This window comes from Ceratotherium simum, chromosome 32 (genome assembly GCF_057802395.1).
Source record: "Ceratotherium simum simum isolate JZ-2026a chromosome 32, ASM5780239v1, whole genome shotgun sequence".
NCBI classification, from domain to species: domain Eukaryota; kingdom Metazoa; phylum Chordata; class Mammalia; order Perissodactyla; family Rhinocerotidae; genus Ceratotherium; species Ceratotherium simum.
Genome location: NC_141931.1, coordinates 16251676 through 16270521, shown reverse-complemented (window position 1 = coordinate 16270521; position 18846 = coordinate 16251676). Strand labels below are relative to the sequence as shown.

Here is an 18846-nt window from a genome sequence, read left to right as displayed (position 1 = left end):
AAGCATGATTATTAGTTTAATGGCTTAGAACAGTAATTCTCAAAGTGTGGTTGATGGATCCCTGGGGGGGTTCCAAGACACTTTCAGAGGGTCCATGAGGTCAAAATTATTTCCGTAATAATACTAAACGTTATTCACCTTTTTCACTGTTTTGACATTTGCACTGATGGTGCAAAAGCAACAGTGCCCAAAATTGCTAGTGTCTAAGCATGAATCAAGACTGTGGTACTAGACAGTATGAGCAGTTATTGTATTCTTCCCACCATACACTTGCAGTTAACAAGAAAACAAACCCAAAACCCAGTTTTACTTAATTTTATTAAATTTTGACTCTAAGTACAAGCCTTTAAATATTCTAGTGATGAAACAGAAAGTACACTTCAGCTGCATACCAAGGTAAGTTAGTTATCTTGAGGACAAGCACTGGTGTGATTATTTGAGGTGTGAACTGAACTACCCACTTTTTTCATGGAGCACCATTTTTGTTTGAAAGAACAACTGACAGGCTATGCTTATTCAGACTTCAATATTTGGCAGATATTTTCTTGAACGAAGTGAGTCTGTCACCTCAAGGAAAACAACTAACAGCCTTTGTTAACAATGATAAAACCTAAGCTTTCAAACAAAAATTAGGATTTTGGAAAACTTGTATCCACCTCTGAGAGCTTGGTAGCTTCCCACCAGATAAAGAACTTTCTAATGAGATCAATGATGAAATTAACAAATATGACGTTTTATTTTTTTATTTTTTGGGAGGAGGTCAGCCCTGTGCTAACATCTGCCAATCCTCCTCTTTTTCTGCTGAGGAAGACTGGCCCTGGGCTAACATCTGTGTCCATCTTCCTCCACTTTATATGGGACGCCGCCACAGCATGGCTTGCCAAGCAGTATGTTGGTGCGTGCCCGGGATCCGAACTGGCGAACCCCGGGCTGCCACAGCGGAGCGCGCGCACTTAACCGCTTGTGCCACTGGGCCGGCCCCAATATGAAGTTTTAATATTGTATAATGCAATGTGTCAACATTTGGAAGATTTGGAGAACTCAGTGAACCATCATTTTCCAAGTGATCAATAACGATGTTACAAATCATGCATGGTAAAAGATCCATTCAAATTTTAAGATAGACCAATGGAATTTGATGTTACAGAGGAAAAAATGTTCATTGATATGGTGTCAGATTTCACAGAGCAACTAGTCTTTAAGAAACTGTCACTTGTTGAGTTTAGTGTAGTATCAAAGAAGAATATCCACAATTATCTGAAAAGGCTACTAAAATATTCCTTTTCTCGACTACATATTTGTAGGAAGCTGGATTTTCTTCACATTTCAACGACAACCACACGTTGTAGCAGATTACATGTAGAAGCAGATAGGAGACTTCAGTTGTCTTCAATGAAGCCAGGCATTGGAGAGATTTGCAAAAAATGTAGCTATTTTAATAAAAATAAGTTTTTATGTTAACATGTAATAGGGTTATTGTTAATTTTTAAATGAAAATTCTTTTTATTTCTAATATGGTAAATATCATATAGTTCACATAAACAAAAGCAACAACTTTTTAAAATAAAGCGGTCATGCGACAGTTTGATATCTGGTAGCCTCGAAAAAAGACTCAGAATAAGCTCCATGCCATTTTATCTTTTTTAGAGCTTGCAACTGAGATTTATGTTAACATGTTAATTTTTCAGATAATCTTACACATTATATTTTATAGCTCAATCTGTTCTAAGCCATTTGTGCTGTATGTAAAAAGGCCCCAGAGAAAGAAATGAATAATGAACCTTGTCGTTTACCTGAGTGCAGATATTCCTCTGTTAAAACATCTTATCTTTTACAGGTTTTACAAAGGTTAATAAAATCTCGAGGGAAATCTCAAGCTAAACACCTCAATGTCCAGATGGTAGCAGCTGATAAATTGGCTCAGTGTCCTCCAGTAAGTTCTCTCTAGGTACAGTATAATCCAGGTGAAGAGATCAGATCTGGCACTGTATTAAAAAAACGAAAGGCAGGCGGTTAAATGCCTGTTGGGAGAGATGATCCTCGCCACTTAGCTGTGGTCTTCATTCCAAAGACGTGACTGTCCTACCTCCTGCCATGAGCACTTGTCCACGTCATGACCATGGCTTACAAAAGGCTACGCCACGTTCTGTGGCGACTCTGCTTTGTTAATATCTAACACCTAATTAGTATCTTAAATGACGTAAGATTGTGGTTTCAAAAACTCGGTTTATAAGATGGATCTATTTGGGCTTGGTTTATTAATCATAGGGAGCAAGTCACTGCCTCTCAATAATTATCTGAGAAATTGATTTGAGACCATGTAAAAACAAATTTCTAGACAATCAGTTACCCAGATTCTGACATCTGAATACATTCCTACTTCTAATCCATGCTTTACATACTATGCCTTGGGACTACAGATTGCTTCTTTTTTGTTTTTTTAAGAGCAGGTCCTTCAGAGCTCTAAGAATTATGATTATATCCATTTTGATTGCTTGGAGTATGTTAAAATTTATGATGAACACTTTGAACTGTTTTGAAGTTTGAACCATGTCAAGTCATCAGTGGTTTCAGCTTCTGCCAAATTTCATGTCCTCATCTTGCCTCATTAATTTGCAAGATTAAGCTTTTTGGAGTCTCTATGTCGAAAACAGGCTTCTTCCTGTACGGTTCAGATTGTATTCTTATTTTCTTCTTTATATCTCTTTTCTACTATAGTAGCCATTCCTTTTTTCACTATTGACAGACAACTTTTCTATCATGTCCTTAACAACTAATATTACACCTGTCCACTTTCTGGTGCTTGCTGTTAGTTATGCATCCGGTGTTCTGCACAATGATTTGAGGTAGATGGACACTTATAATCTGACTAAACAGGACAGTCAGCCACTGGAAAAGGAGGATGTAGGAGCACCTAAGCCAGAGCAAATACCAAGTGCTGCAGCTCCTGGGCTCTTCCCCCTGCCCCCCCCTCCTTTCATGAGGGTGGGGAACGTGTAACTCAGTCAGTACTGGGCTGGTCTAAGTGTGCCGTCTGAACTGTTTGCCTCTGCAGGAGTTGTTTGATGTGATCTTGGATGAGAACCAGCTCGAGGATGCCTGTGAGCACCTTGCCGACTATCTGGAGGCCTACTGGAAGGCCACCCACCCTCCCAGCAGCAGTCTCCCCAACCCTCTCCTTAGCCGCACGCTAGCCACTTCAACTCTGCCTGTTAGCCCCGCTCTAGCCTCTAATTCACAGGTAAGGGGAGTTCTTTACCGTCTTCACTGAGAGACGAGGCTGCTTAAGGTCACATTGCTGGGATCCAAGCCCAGGCAGCCAGCGCAGTGCTGGTTCCAGTAGAGTGGCTCTGTCTAAACTGAGACAAACGCTGAGTCATTTAAACATCTTCGGCGTGAGTTGTTGTGCACCTGTAAGAAAAGCAGTGTAAACAGAATGTATGGTGAATATACATAAACTGGAAAACTCCTCAATTACATGTGTTTTTTAAGACAGGGCTAGAACTTTCTACACATTCAGCAGCACAGATGGTGGAATCAGACTGCCTGGGTTCAAATCCTGGCCCCACCTCTTACCGGGTTGATAACCTTAGATAAGTTCCTCACCTGCTCTTTGCCTTAGGTTGCCAGTATTATTCCTGAGGCAGCTATCTCAATGAGTTTATATATGTGACTGTTAAATACTGCTTGTCTCATAGTATGCGCCATTTAGGCACTTGGTATTCTATCATTTTTTTCCCCTTAATCCTTATCTTAAGCCAAACCCAGCATCCTAAAGATTTCTAATGTTCCCACATGTATACAAGCAGAGGTAGTTAAGTGTACACTCACATGCGGAAAAATCTCAAGGACCTGTACCTGTATTTGAACCATAAGAGAACATATAAAAGAATGCCCTCCGTCCTTCATTTATTCATTTAAAAAAAAAAGTTACTCTGTGTACTGTTCTAGGCACTTATAAATTAACATAGTCTAATATAATAAAGTACAAACCTTATAAATGCCACTGGACGTTATCAAAATTTAAGTAACCAAGCTAGGTGAGATTTCATTGCTGCATTTTCCATACTTATAAGGGACTAGACTTGACTGGACTTGCTTTGTGACATGCTAGTTCCTTATGTTCTAACCCTGGCTGATGCCTGTATTTGCTCCCTTTGCCGCCAGGGTTCTCAAGGTGATCAGAGGACTGATCGCTCTGCCCGTTCTGCTTCCCAAGCTGAAGAAGAACCCTGCCTGGAACCAGTCAAGAAATCCCAGCACCGTTCTTCCTCCTCAGCCCAGCACCACAACCATCGCAGTGGTACAAGTCGAGGCCTCTCCAGGCAAGAGACGTTTGACTCGGAGACCCAGGAGAGTCGAGACTCTGCCTACGTGGAGCCAAAGGAAGATTACTCCCACGAACACGTGGACCACTATGCCCCACACCGTGACCATAACCACAGAGATGAGGCCCACGGGAGCAATGAGCACAGACACAGGGAGTCTCGGCACCGTGCCAGGGACCTGGATCGAGAGCAGGACCACAACGAGTGCAACAAACAACGAAGCCGCCATAAATCCAAGGATCGCTATTGTGACAAGGATGGAGAAGGAATATCCAAAAAACGGAACGAGGCTGGGGAGTGGAGTAGGGATGTTTACATCCGCCAATGACTTTGGCCCTTTTGTGTTTGCTTTTTTTAAAATCTTGTATAACAGCACCCTCAACGTAAATCTTTGGGGGGGGGGGTCTACATTGCAATCATATGTGATCTGTCTTGTATATTTTGTATTGCTGTTGCTTGAATAGCAATAGCATGAAATAGAGTATTAATATACTTTTCTTCTTTTGTAAGTGCTATATAAATTCGCCTGGTATGGCTGCAGTCCTCCGGTTGTATACTGGACTTTTCAAAAACTGTTTGGGGTAGCTGCCACTTGAACAAAATCTGTCGCCATCCACGTGGCATTAGTATTTTAAGAAATGTAGTTGTTTTCAAAAATGTAGTTGATGTATCCAGCAAGCCAGAATCAGCCCAGATAAAAAGTGGAATTTCTTCATTCTCCAGATTTTTAATATGTAGGCACCTGATTTGCATATTCATTCATCCATGGACCACTGTTTCTTGCTTGTACCTCTGGCTGACTAAATTTGGGGACAGATTCAGTCTTGCCTTACACAAAGGGGATCATAAAGTTAGAATCTATTTTCTATGTACTAGTACTGTGTACTGTATAGACAGTTTGTAAATGTTATTTCTGCAAACACCTTCTTATGATAATTATATATAATATACATATATATATATCAGTTCGATCACACTATTTTAGAGTCTTAATGCCAAGTCAGCAGATTTGCTTTATGAATTACAGGGACTAGAAATGCCCACATTCAGGAAATTTGTAATATCATCATCTAGACACCTATCCCCATTCTAGTAGAAAGTCTGTACATACTGTAAATACGTGTGATTGCTTGACTTGAAAAGGTTTGATTTCTGAATGTTTTACCATCCTTGTAAGTTTATAATTTTGACCATAAATTATGGTAAATATAACCAAACTCCAAAGGTTGTTCTAATCCATGCAGTTCACACTGATTGTAACAAACACATTCTTAGCAGCTAGTGTCTTATGTCACTGCACTGGAATCTACGAGCCGGAACCCTGTGTGCGTGTGCGTCTGTGTGTAAGCGTGTGCGCGAGTGACTGGCTGAGATGAATCTGAATGCTGAAGACTAATGAAACTAGAGACTGATATTGAGAATTCTACCCACCTGGCTCTGTAATGAATGAACCGTGCTACATGTTGCTTTAATGATCCATTGAGCAGTCAGGGACTGAGGAAGCTTGCTGCCAAAGGTGACTAGGAGAGCATTCATCTGCTGGCTCCTTGTTTTTGCTCCTAGAGAGTAAAAATACAGGCAACTTTTAACTGTGAGTGTTTCACTGGAAATGTACAATCTCTGTGTGTTCGAGTATTTGTTTTAGTAAGAAACGTTTACACAGCTTGTAGAATTATTTCGTGGGAAAATAAATTTTTCTAACTTCTCCCACTTCCTTTTCTAACCTTGCCTATCGTTCCTGTTGTTTATCTCCCAGTTTACCTGTCAGTCATTCCATCCCCCACCACCAACAACTCCAACAATGTCACTGTCCGTGAGAACCCAGAAGTGCTTCTTATAACCAAAGTTTTTGCTCTTCAGAAGTAATCAGGGCAAAATGGGGTGACTTGAAGTGAACAAAATGTTAAGAATATTCTCCTACATCGAACATCTACTCTGAAGGAGAACTGGGAAGATAATATCTCCATGCCTCGATACTGCCGGGAAAGGTCACAATGAGGTTATCACGCTAGGGCTTAACCCTTCTCCATGTCTCTTAGGTGTACCTTTTGTCCAGTTACGACTGGACAAGACAGTATTAGGTGTGCAAGTACCTAGCACTTGAAGTTTGTCCCTGGAAAATGCCTCTGTATAAATGCCTAACTTCAGATCTGTACATCATTATATAATTATTTTGTTACATAAGTTAATCTATTTTTGTGTTTTGCTTCGTTGATTATTCCAGGGTCTTGCCAAATGTTCTTGGACCTTTATAAGTAAAACTGTTTCGTATTTAACTCCTTTCCCCTCCCCCTCAAGAAAACTGTTTTAAAAATGAGTTAACATATATAGTGTTTTATCAGCTGATATAAGAAACATTTCCCTCAGAATCCATCTATTTGTTAATAGCCCCGTACTGTTGACATGTTTATTTATTGAATATAAAAACAGTAGTCATATATATACATTTTTTATGTAAAATATTCACATCATTGGGAAAACATATTCCAATTAAATTTACTTTTATAGAATATTTCCCATGAACTTTACATCAGTAAGATGTTGCTGATCACCAGCCCCATCCTTTCCTACATGAAATTTTGTCCCAATTAATGTCTTTGGAATATTTAAATTTGTGAAGTTTAACTGGTATTTATCTTACTTGCTGCTACCAATAATCCCTTTCAAAGAGTTCTGCGGATTCCATCTTTAAAATTTTGTACCTGGATTCTTAGTTTCTCACTTTACTGTGAAACATGTTAGTCCAAATCAGAGCATTCCTTAAAAAATTATATTACAGGATGTGACATAGCATCTATAAGTGAAAACTGTGTCGCAGACATATGTGTACACTGTGTACTAAATTTGTAACTGAAGAAATAATCCCTAGAACAATGGGCTATTTACTGACTTGTGGAATGTAAAATTATACTCTCTCATGCAGCAAAGGCTTGATCTTAACCTACCCAGTTGAAGAATCATGATTTTTTGTAGTCAGCCTAGAAAATGCTGGAAATGTTCTTAGTAGATCTACTATGTTTTTTTATCAAACCCCTTTCAGTTTTTCCTATGCTTTCTCTGCTGCTCCCCCTTTGAGTTACTGTTATAAAAAGGTGCTGCTAAATGTAGGATGTCTTAGTCATATTGTACTTGGGGACAATGCCACATTTTTAACATGGTCTGCTCTGCATTCCTGTTAAACAAACATTCACTGTCAGCTACACTGAACTGTTCAACGAACCTGGTTTAAAGTCATTCACATAAAACAAATAAAGAGCTGGCTTCTGCACTGTTTATTATTAGTAGTATTAATTGCCATTTTAGGAGTGATTCTTACAGTTGAGAATATGTTGAATGTTCAACACCACTTCGCACTTGTGGAGCATCTTTCTTAGGGGCAATACCATGCACGGATGTTGCTTAGTGTCTGATAAAATGACGGCTTGTGTTTGGTACAGGGTCTTTTCGGATATGAGCATAATCTTCCTCCCACCTAATTCTACATGTGCAGCAATTCTTGATTCAGATTTTGAATTTTCTTCATTTTTAAAATGAAGATCCATCTTGATGACAAATTTAATTCCTCACCCTGTCCCTTTGCTCAGTGATGTAGTGCTGCTAGTCTCAGGTACTCTAATCTTATTAATACATCAAGAGTCACACTGTTTGAGAAAACAGGTAACTAGATGGTTCTGGGTCAATTTAATTTTGGCTCAATTATATTTTTAACTATTTCTACTTCACTTGACTATTTAAACTAAAATGTGATACAGGGTTTTGAAGTAAAATGTACTCACTGTTGAATCAATGCTTTTTCAGTTTCACAGAAATATCTATGTTAACACTAAATATGTTAAAAGATAATTTTCCTCCATAGTATGATTTTTTTCCCTTTTTAGTGTATTTTTTCTTAAATTTCTGTCTCTTAAGATCAAATGTGTTTTATTTTTCAATTTGCTATTTTTTAAAGGAAAGAAACCCACTGAAAATGTCTATGTTAAAGGAAAAGTTTTTAACAATATTCTTTATTTGTCCTTACTGTTTTCGATATGCAAATATTTTTCTTCTGTTTTGCCTGCATTGCTTGTATGCTGAATTGTGGTATTAATCAAAAATTTACATTTGCTGCTAGGCTCATTCTCTACCATTTTCATCCTAGTTTAGCACATAAGGCTTTGCAGAAAGCATGAGAAGAAATGGATTTTTTGAAACATTTAAAGTTTGGGAAAGTGTGCTGAGCCCTAGAAACAAGAAGTGCCACAGGTAAACAGTGTTTCTCTTTAGTCAAATGACATCTACTGGCTATAAGGCAGAATGAGGACTATAAACAAGTCAGTCACATATCTGAAGCTTACGGATCCTGAACTATTATTTCCCTCATTCAGTAAGCATGTATTGAGATCTCCTCTGAAGCAGTGACACAAAAGACAAGGTCCCTGCCTAGTACACTAGGATAAGTGCCTCAATAGCAGTAGATCCGGGCACTAGGCGTCCACAGAGAGAAATGCCTGACCAACCTCAGGGAAGGGCGTTCAAGAAAGGCTTCTTCAGAGAAGAGGCCTTCTAAAGATCTGACCTGATCCAAGAGCCCTTGCAATCTTGATGAATACAACAAATAAATAGCTATGAGAAATTCCAAACGGAAACCTATGAGGAAGAAAAAAACACTATTAGGCAATCATTTCCAGTTATCCAATTTATATGCCCAAGGCTCAGGAATTTTTAGGTGATTTGAACAAAAGTTAACAAAATAGCGATATTTAACACTACGTGAGATAGATAGCCTTTAAACTGTGGCTGGGTTTTGGGTATTTAATACACCTTATCTAGAAAGCAGGTAGGATGAAGCAAGCCTAAGGTGGAATTTATGTTTTAAAAAAGCAGCCGCTTACATTGGCCGCTATAGGAGGGAGGTTTGATCACCTTTGTGGTTTGGGTGATGTTCTTATTTTCGTGTGATTTCAGCTTTGATTATGAAGCGGTCTTCTTCTGTCTTGATCTATCATAGTCACAGTTGTTGCTCTGTCTGAGGCTGGTGGTCTGTGAAGTTATGTTCAATAGGAGAACGCCAAGGCCCAGCTGTAAGTGCCCGGCCAGTTCCCAGCTGTCAGAAGCTGGTTTTCTCTTTCTCACCAATCACATCTCTAACGACTTGTATAATATGTGTTCCAATGGATGATACCCAAATTGTGGATTATGCTCATATTTTTAATCTACAGTGTGAAGATAATATTCATTTTAGTTTTTAGTGTAAAATCATGAAAAACAACGTCAACACAGTGAAGGAGACTATCATTAAGAAGAGGTGCAGACTTATTTGAAAGAGGGTTGATTGATTGACCAAACAGAAAAAGTCAGGTAAAATAGTCGGCTCAGTTATGGCACGTGGTAAACGTTATACTTCCCGTTCCCTGAATTCTTAAGGAACTACTACTTAGGAACTCAGGAGCTGAAAACATTTTTTATAACCAAATTAAACATTGCTAATTTTGTTCCTTTTGTTAGATTTGCCGATTTTAACATTAAAAATGACTTGTATTCTTTACAAATTAAAACACAAGACCCCCAAATGAAAATAAAATGTTCCAAACATCTATAGGCATCTCCTTTTCTTTATACTCTGATAAATCCACAAAAAAATTAAAAACACGAAATATAATTTCATACCACCACCCTATTTCCTCTATGAAGTGCAGTCCTCTTGGTCAAGTCTCGTGATCCCTGGGGAAACAGCTGGCAGCCTTTCTGTTTCCTTAGCAATCATGCCATCAATCACTTGGCCTGACAACAGTTTGGTTTCCAAAAAAAAGGACCACACAGCAAAAGTTTGGAATTTTCATTTCTAAGGATCCTTCTCCTGCGTGCTTTTACATTTTACAAATTTTGCAATAAAAAAACCTATACAATCCTTATTTGCCAGCCAAATCATGTCTTCTATTCTGGCATCTCTGAGAGATTCCGTGTCAGTGTCCTGTAGCGACACAACAGATGGATCAAATCGCTGCAGCTGTTTCAACTGTTCAAATGATAGGCCAGCGCCCATCATTCCTTCTCCTCCAATCTGTGGCTCCTATTTGGAGAAAATAAATAAATATGGATAAACATCCTATAATTAGTAAAGCATGCCTATGTACAATTTAAGTTAAAAGACAAACTGAGTTGTAACTACCACAAGTTCCAAAAATAGAAACATGAGTAAATACCTTTTATTTTTGTGGAATGTCCCCAAACATACTGTATATGTTCGTATGCATACAAATGTACAAACAAACAGGGGAAATGCTGTTTTCCTGGCTAGTAAAGTGGGAAAGCAGTAATACATGGTCATCTGATGAATGAGTACCTATTATGGCCCATATGCTCATCAAGTACCGTGACACTGCAAAAGGCCTGAGCTTCACAGTTACAAACACACGGATTCAAATCGCAGCTCTGCCACATTTCAGCTGTGTGACCCTAAGCAAGTAACTTTACCTAACTGTCTCCTCATCGACAAAACAGATAAAATACTCAATTCTGAGGCTTAAATAAGTAAGGTGGTATCATGGCTGGCATATAGTGGGCACTCAATAAGTGAAACCTTATTATCCATAATAGCAATAGATAAAAATTCAGCTTTATTTATGAGAGTCCCCAAAACTGATCGAGTTCCTTAGGCATCCAAAGATGCCTCTCTCTGACCCATACCAACTGGATGATAAAAGTTGTCTTTGTTGGTTGTTTTTAAATGTACTAGAACAAATATTAGAGATAAATAAGGCTGCATCAATTAGTTTAGAGGAATACAGAATCATAAGGACTTGAGTAAATACTTGCAAACCACTCCTGCAAAAGATCCATAATCCTAACTTGTCATCATTTCACAGAAAAATATTTATGTTATTACTAAAGATAGATTTTCTTAGGTATATGTCTGAAAACCTATCATTTATTAACCCCTGGGGAACAACAATTCCATCTCTTTTATTGAGTGTATGTGTATACACACAAACATAACATTCAAGTGAACTCTGAAGTCTTCCTTTCATCTACAACGTAATTATCTTAACTTCTGAGTCTAGAAACCACCTTCAGATTGCTTTTTATTTGTGTATTCCAATTACCTACTAGAATTTTGTACAGGGAGATACTGAAGTTAGATGTTCAATGTATCTGAATGAAAGTGAGCTTTATTAGAGATTTAAGCTTCATCTCAAACATCATGGGCTAAAACTCTAGTCATAAATATGGTTTTAATAAAAACTAACAGAAAGACAGCACTAGGTAAGTACAAGAAAACTTTTTAAATGTTACAGATATTATATAAGAGATCCTAAAAAAGCAATAATCCTGAACCAGTTTTTGCCCTTGGCTAGTCTTTTGATATTCCAGTTATTAGAGCCTGTTTGGGCTTTGATATGCCATGAGAAAAAAGGCTCAACGTTTTCCATACCAGAAAAATACAGGACTGGGACGGGGGAAAAAAACTTTCTGGAAACAAGAACAAGAGTCACAAGTGAAAGAAATGTAACAAACGTACACCACAGCTCTGTGGCATTTTAACCCAATGGCAAGTAATGAATAAGGGAAAAGCTCTGTCAGAACGTGAAAATTCTCTGTGAAAAGTCAAAAATGGATCTAATTAGAGAAACATTCTTATGTATTACAGTATTTGTTTCAGAAATTTGACTTGATATATTTCTTGATCTAACACCCTGTGTTTATCACCACGCTTAAGTTTCTGTGATGTATCACACTGCAGAGAAAACTGCAAGTATTCTTACCTGTGGCTGAAGCTGAAGGTCAGGAAACGCTGTGAGGGCCCAGGCAACCTGTTCTTCATTTTCTGCCAGTGTGATGGTGCATGTACTATAAACCAGCACACCCCCCGGCTTCAGCAGCTTCACTGCCTAAAGAAACATGGGATCAGACTATGCCTATCACAAGACCAAATAAACATTTTAAGGGATTTTATATCTGTGATACTTTTCGAGTGTTTGGGATAAATAAAATGATGTTCTATATGATCAGAATTCTTTATCTAATTACAGTATTCCAGCCTGGATGCATTTCATTATGTTGGAGCTGTTACAGTTCATTTGAACCAAGACTTTTCTAAATATGAACATTCAGTTTCTTGGCTTTAGATACCAGTTTTTATGCTGAAAACTAAAAAATCTACATTTTTAGGCCAGACTCCTTTCTGAATTCCATACTCATATATTCAATTGCCTTTTCAGTATTTCTACCATCAAATTTGACACATCCCCAACTGAACTCCTATCTTCCCTCTGAAACCTCTTGAAGAAGTATTTCCATCCTCCCAGATGCTCGGCCCCAAACCTCAGATTCTCCTTTATGCCTCTCTCACGTTCCCCATCCATCCACAAATCCTACCTTCACACTATATTCAGTATTTGGTACTGCTCACCACTTCCACTGCTGGCATTCTGGTCCGAGCCTCTTTATCTTTTGCCTGGATTATTGCAACCATCTCCTACTTAGTCTGCCTGCTTCGCCCCACCCTCCCACAATCTGTTCTCAATACGGCAGCCAGAGCAGTACTTTTAAGACTTGTCACTTCTCACTCAAGACCCTTCCAGTGCCCTCCATAATCACTTGGAGTCAAAGCCCAGGTCCTTCCAGGGGCTTTCAAGGCCCTACACAAAGCAGGCCCCTGGCTGCCTGCCTGACCTCACCTCGCACACCGTGCTCACTCTGCTTTAGCAACTCCGGCCTCTGCTCTTCTGGAACACGCATGGCACACTCCCACCTCCGGATCTTGGCCCCAGCTGGGAAAGCTCTTCTAGTTCTCTGCAGTGCTTGCTCCTTCACAGTTTTCTTATCTTTGCTTCTGTGTCACCTTTCCAGCGATGCCCTCCCTGACCACCTCATGTAAAACTGCTCCTCTTCTGATGCAGCACTCCTGTCCCCCCTTCCTTTCTTTAGTTTGCTCCACAAACTATATACTAAATAACCTGCTCATCTATTTGTTTACTTTCCTCCCCAGTTAGAACAGAAACCCCATGAAGAGTGGCAGGGGTTGTTTACTTTTTCACTACTGTGTTGTCAGCACCCAGAACAGTGCATTACATACAGTAGGTGCTCAATGAATATTTGTCCAGTAAATCAATGAATCAAGAAATAAGGTGTTATACAAAAATGAATTTGTCCCAAGTAACTAAAGTTTACCTTCTCAAACTCCCACACTTTAATATATAAATATATATAGTATACACTTGTGCTTTTTAAACAGAGTATGCTGATCAAAATTTAAACTTTGTTACTGTGAGCCAACTCTTGTTTTCAGCACTTTACATGGATTTTCTCAATAAATCCTTATAACAACCATGAGGTATGGGTACTGTTTCCAGTGAGGTAACCCTGTTAGTAGAGTTATTATCCTCCTTTCTCAGACATGGAAACCAGGGTACCTAAAGTCACATATGTGGAGACCCATGCATCAAATCAAGATGTGTCTGATTCTAAAGTCCACATTCTCCACGAATTTCTCTCTCTGCCAAATGGCTTGCCTGCTTATATTCTCAATTCTCTCTCACACACTGTCAGCTGTTCCTTTGCATTGAGATCAATGCATCTACTCCTAAGAAGCTTTCCTGAATTTTGTTTTTGCTATGTCCCAAAAAGAACAAAAAGCCAAGTGTCTTGAAACAGTGTCCTAATTTTACCCTCAAGTCAAAGTGGGTTTCGGCTATAAGTAAAGCTTCTTTTTTGCTGCTTGCTGTTTTAACCTCCAGGATGTGTTCTTTGAAGACCGAGTAGAAGAAGAAAAAGTTCATCTACCACCAGTGCCATCTTGGTGTACAAAAGGAGACGGGACGAATAGAAATGTACTCAGAAACAACTTTGCAGACTGCATAACTACAGTGTATCCATTATTGCTGTAGCCTATGTATTTGTAACTAGAAGCCTGAGAGGAAATAATGAAGTAATCTTTGATCAGATGCTGTCTATATTCTGTGAAATCCACTGAACCATTTTTGCAAGACTGAGAGAAATCCTCACATGTTCTATCTGGGCTTCTTCTGAAACGTACTAGAGACCAGTTAAATTTGCAACTAAAATTTTTATGGTTCTTTTATATCCTACCCTAGTCACTGTCACTTCCCATTTTTATTAATGTGTTTGCCTCTATTGGACTTCCCACTTTTAATTTGCAGTCTAAGATGATCCAGGAACCCTATTAAAAAACAGTAATTTAGTTTATAGCCAATTCTTTACATTAATTAGTAATTATATGTTAACAACCCACTGACGTTTTAAAGACAAAGCAGAATGTCTGAAATTCCTTAAATGTCTCAGTGAAGAAATTCTACTATTGCCTGTAATGAAAGAGTAAGTCAACATAAAGGAAAGCTCCTTATATGTAAAACTAGGACTTCTCTGTCTTTTTTGTGTGTGGTAAAATATACATAACATAAATTTACCATTTTAACCACATTTAAGTGTACGATTCAGTGGCATTAAGTACATTTACACTGTTGTGCAACCACCACCATTATCCATCTCCAGCGTTTTCTTCATCCCAAACTGAAACTCTGCACCCATTAAACAATAACTCTCCATTCTCCCATCCCTCCAGTCCCTGGTAACCTCTATTCTACTTTCTGTCTCTATGAATTTGCCTATTCTAGTTACCTCATATAAATGGAATCATATAATATTTGTCTTTTTGTGTCTGGCTTACATCACTTAGCATGATGTTTTCAAAGTTCATCCATCCTCTAACACATGTCAGAACTTCATTTGAAAGGCTGAATAATATTCCATTGTATGTATATACCACATTTTGCTCCTCTATTCATCTGTTGATGGACGCTTGGGTTGTTTCCACTTTTTGATTATTGTGAATGCTGCTGCTATGAACACTTTCAGTCTTTTAAACATCTAACTAGTGAAGGTCAACTTTCTCTCACAGCAAAGTATCATCACATACCACAGTAAAGAGTTTTCGCTGTAAAGGTTGATATGATGTCACTTCCTTCAAAGTCCAAGAACAAGCCATGTTTGGTCTCTGTCCCATTCCACTGCAGGGTGCATCAAGAAGAATTCGGTCAAAGGATTCTGGTAAGAATGGAGGTTCTCCTATAAAGAGAATTATGAACATATTTGCTATCTGCCCTATTGGTCTAGAATAGGAAACTCCTAAGACAGAAGCAATTATCAGGAATTTAAAATCATAACCTGGAAGACAAAGTAAATAAAAACGATTTCTCCCTTCAATCACGTAGCTGGTGAAACATTCTGATTTATATTTCATATAATCTGACTTTGTAAAAAGGTTAAAACGTGATTATTATAGTTGAGGGTTATTCTGTTGATATAGTGCAAACCAAGGCCTAATCAAACGAGACCTTGCACCCGCAATGTTAGAAGCTACAGTTCATCAGAGCTAGGACCTGGAATTAATTCTAGTCATTCTGAGAGCTGACACTTCTCTTGGTAATCCCTACTGCAGACAGCCCCAGAAAAAGAGGGCACCTGTTAGGTTCTAGTCAGGGATACTGGTTCTGTGATTCCTCAGTCTTTTTGCTTCCATGGCCATCAGCAAGGCTGTGCTCTAGGATGAGTCAATAATCCCCCTTGATCCAATCTTTGCATTCACTTGAATAATCTTCTCCACTCCAACTTCTGACCTATTTAGTGTTATGAAACCAAATGTCATGAAACCAAACAGTTTGCTTATATATTTATGCTATCTAACTGTAAGCAAGATATTGCTGCTGACTGCTTTGATACAAAGCTAGTTAATTTCTAGGATATAACTCAGGAAGAGACAGATGGAAGAGATGCATAGGGCAAGGCGCGGGGAAAGAGCACAGAGCTTCCATGTCCTCTCCAGGCATACCACTCTCCCCAAATCCCCACATGTTCACCAACCCAGAAGCTCTCTGAACCCCATCCTTTTGGGTTTTTATGGAGGCTTCATTACACAGGCATGATTGATTAAATCATTGGCCATTGGTGATTGATTCAACCTCCAGCCCCTCTCCCCTCTCCTGAGGCCAGGGAGGCGGGACTGAAAGTTCCAACCCTCTAATCACATGGTTGGTTCCTCTAGTGACCAGCCCCCATCCTGAGGTCCTGTCCAAAGGTAAACTGATTAACGTTAGCAAAAGACACCTTTACAGCTCTCATCATTTTGGAAATTCCAAGGGTTTTAAGAACTCTATGCCAGAAACCAGACAAAGACCAAATACATATTTCTTATAAATACCTGCATCACAATCCCACTTCCAGGTCTTGCCCTTATAAGTACTGGCAGTGTAGTCTCCTTGTCCCTCTTCCTTCCCCCTAGAAAAAACTAGTACAGCTGTCTTGGACCCAGAATGAAAATACCAGCATTGGATGCCCACTTCTGTTAGGTGAGACAAAAATAAACAACAAAAACAAAGAAATAAAAACCACTTCTATCTTTTCTAAGTCACTGTATTTTGGGTCTTTCTGGCACAGCCCGTTAGCCTATACAATAATATAAATCTCCTGCAAACCCCTGGCTAACTATTTAGGGTTGACAATCAATTGACCATGAAATGTGTTCTCATGTAATTAGGCAATTCAATCTGACCTACTGTAACAAGGTCACACCACTGTAAGAAGACAAATAAAAGTTCAGATATTGTTCCTCAGAACAATCCTTATTTTTCTAGGAAGTAGTCCATGTATTTCATTTGTTTGTTTGCTTTTTTAATCCCAGATGGTTTACTACACGTTAGGCAGATGTTACAAAATAATTTCTCACTTGCCATTAGTCTCAAAGATATGGTGATTTTCACATCACTACTGATGTACTATCCATCAAACCGATTAGGTCTACTGCCTAACATTCTAAGTTTAACACCCCAAATCAAACTACCAAAGAATGTCTGTGATGAAACAAGTCTTGATGAAAAAAGAGCTAAAGGTGATGGCCTCCGACCGTTAGTTAATGAAGTGATATGGAGGAGTGAAAAATCACTGATTGAATACCCAAGTTAGTTAATGGATTGTCTCCTTATAGCACTGAAGACTGACCTCTGAGATGGCTACGCCAGTACGTTGATTGTTCTTAACCTAATCACAATGCATTGTGCTTGTGAATATGATCTCTTTAATTCAAAGATACGTAAAAATTGGTGACCTACCAACAATTTTAGTAAAGTGACAATAATGGATTATATTGAGCTGTGTACCATCTACTAGTCATTCCTATGAAGAACAGCTTATATATGGGCAAACTAGAGGGATAAAGAGTCTTTTTCTGTATGGCAATCTAGATGATCTGTAAGGGGGTGGGGAATCAACACCATGCCCTCAGCTTTTTAAAGGTCATCTTTAATCAAATAGCATCTTTAATCAATAAACGTTCTGGGAAAACTAATGCTAATTAGTTCATTAAAATATGCAACTTTCTCCAGTATTCCATGAAATCAAATCTAAACAGAGACAGAGAGAGAGAAATAGAGATAGGATGACTTAAAAAATCCAACATTTTATTAGAAAACAAAATACACAGCAGTTTGTCCTCCTTTCCTAGCTCCAGAGCCCCATTCCTCAACAAAAATGAAGACAGAAAAAATAGCTCAGGAATCATAAAATTGAAAGATTCAGAAGCTTTCTGAGATGTAATAAGAAATTAAAATAAATATATTAAGAACAAAGAGTTTGACCACGTCTTGGAGGTTTCACCAATATTATTAAAAACTTGATATGCAGGGATGAGACGAAAAGCAAAAAGATACGTATTATGGCAAAATATCTTAGATCCATGCCAAAGTTTCAAGGCCCTATGAATATGTTGACAATGATAATAAAATCTATTTGCTTGTAAAAGCCAGTTACAGAAGCCTTTAAAAGATAAAATTTAGAGGAGAAGTCAAGATGGTGGTGTAAGCAGACTCTGAACTCACCTCCTCCCGCGGACACAGCCAATTTACAACTACTTGTGGAAAAATTACCCGAGACAGAACTGAAAACTGGATGAGAGGAACTCCTGCAACAAAGGACAATCCTAATTGAGGTGGAAGAGGCAGAAACTCCCTTCTGGAGAGAAAAAACAGCACCTTCACAAGTCGCCAGCTTCACAGCCACCCGGGGGGTAGCCCACAGGTACGCAGCCCTCCCGGAGGAGTGAGGCCCTGAGCCGGGGAGCACTCCGGCTGTGGACATTTTGTGGACCCAGCACAACCGAGACGAGTGGCAGAATATCTGACTTTGCCTGCTACTAAAACACTGGGGAGGACCCCCAGAAAAACTGGTTCAAAAGGAAATTAAAACCGGCTCTTAAAGGGCCCACGCGCAAACTCACCCGTTTGAGAAAGCAACATAAAATCACCAGAAAGAAAGGTGCATAGTGCTTTGGTGAAAAGAGACTCACCTGATAGGCCCTGAGTGCATCTCGGTGAGAGGTGAGACCTCTCAGGGACTGGGACATTGGCGGCGGCCATTGTTGTGGCCTGGTGTGGGCGTGCTGAGACAGACGCCATTGGAGTTCTCCCTGGGGCCTGCTAGCCCAGGGTCTGCCCCACCCGCTAGAGCACCGATTTAATCCAGCTCAGCC

General features: G+C 39.1%; 2 protein-coding genes across 9 annotated transcripts in view; one reads left to right on the top strand and one right to left on the bottom strand.

The window, feature by feature from the left end:
- CACNB2 (calcium voltage-gated channel auxiliary subunit beta 2) overlaps positions 1–5762 on the top strand; it is a 361912-nt gene extending 356150 nt beyond the window's left edge. For all 3 annotated transcript variants that reach the window (XM_004425315.3, XM_004425314.3, XM_004425318.3), the window contains 3 exons: positions 1838–1933; positions 3056–3241; positions 4168–5762. In XM_004425315.3, coding sequence (XP_004425372.1) covers positions 1838–1933; positions 3056–3241; positions 4168–4656 — 771 coding nt within the window. In that variant the 3' untranslated portion in view covers positions 4657–5762. The remainder of the gene's footprint in view (positions 1–1837; positions 1934–3055; positions 3242–4167) is intronic.
- The window catches only part of NSUN6 (NOP2/Sun RNA methyltransferase 6), a 70372-nt gene continuing 51826 nt past the window's right edge, over positions 301–18846 (bottom strand). For 2 of the 6 annotated variants that reach the window (XM_087420779.1, XM_087420778.1), the window contains 4 exons: positions 16525–16665; positions 15244–15392; positions 12071–12196; positions 9495–10377 (listed from right to left, as the gene is read on the bottom strand). In XM_087420779.1, coding sequence (XP_087276905.1) covers positions 10150–10377; positions 12071–12196; positions 15244–15392; positions 16525–16665 — 644 coding nt within the window. In that variant the 3' untranslated portion in view covers positions 9495–10149. Of the gene's footprint in view, positions 1986–3259; positions 3412–5759; positions 10378–12070; positions 12197–12985; positions 14488–15243; positions 15393–16524; positions 16666–18846 lie in introns of those variants that run through there. The other 4 variants (XR_015549349.1, XR_015549350.1, XR_015549351.1 and 1 more) reach the window with 4 other exon arrangements.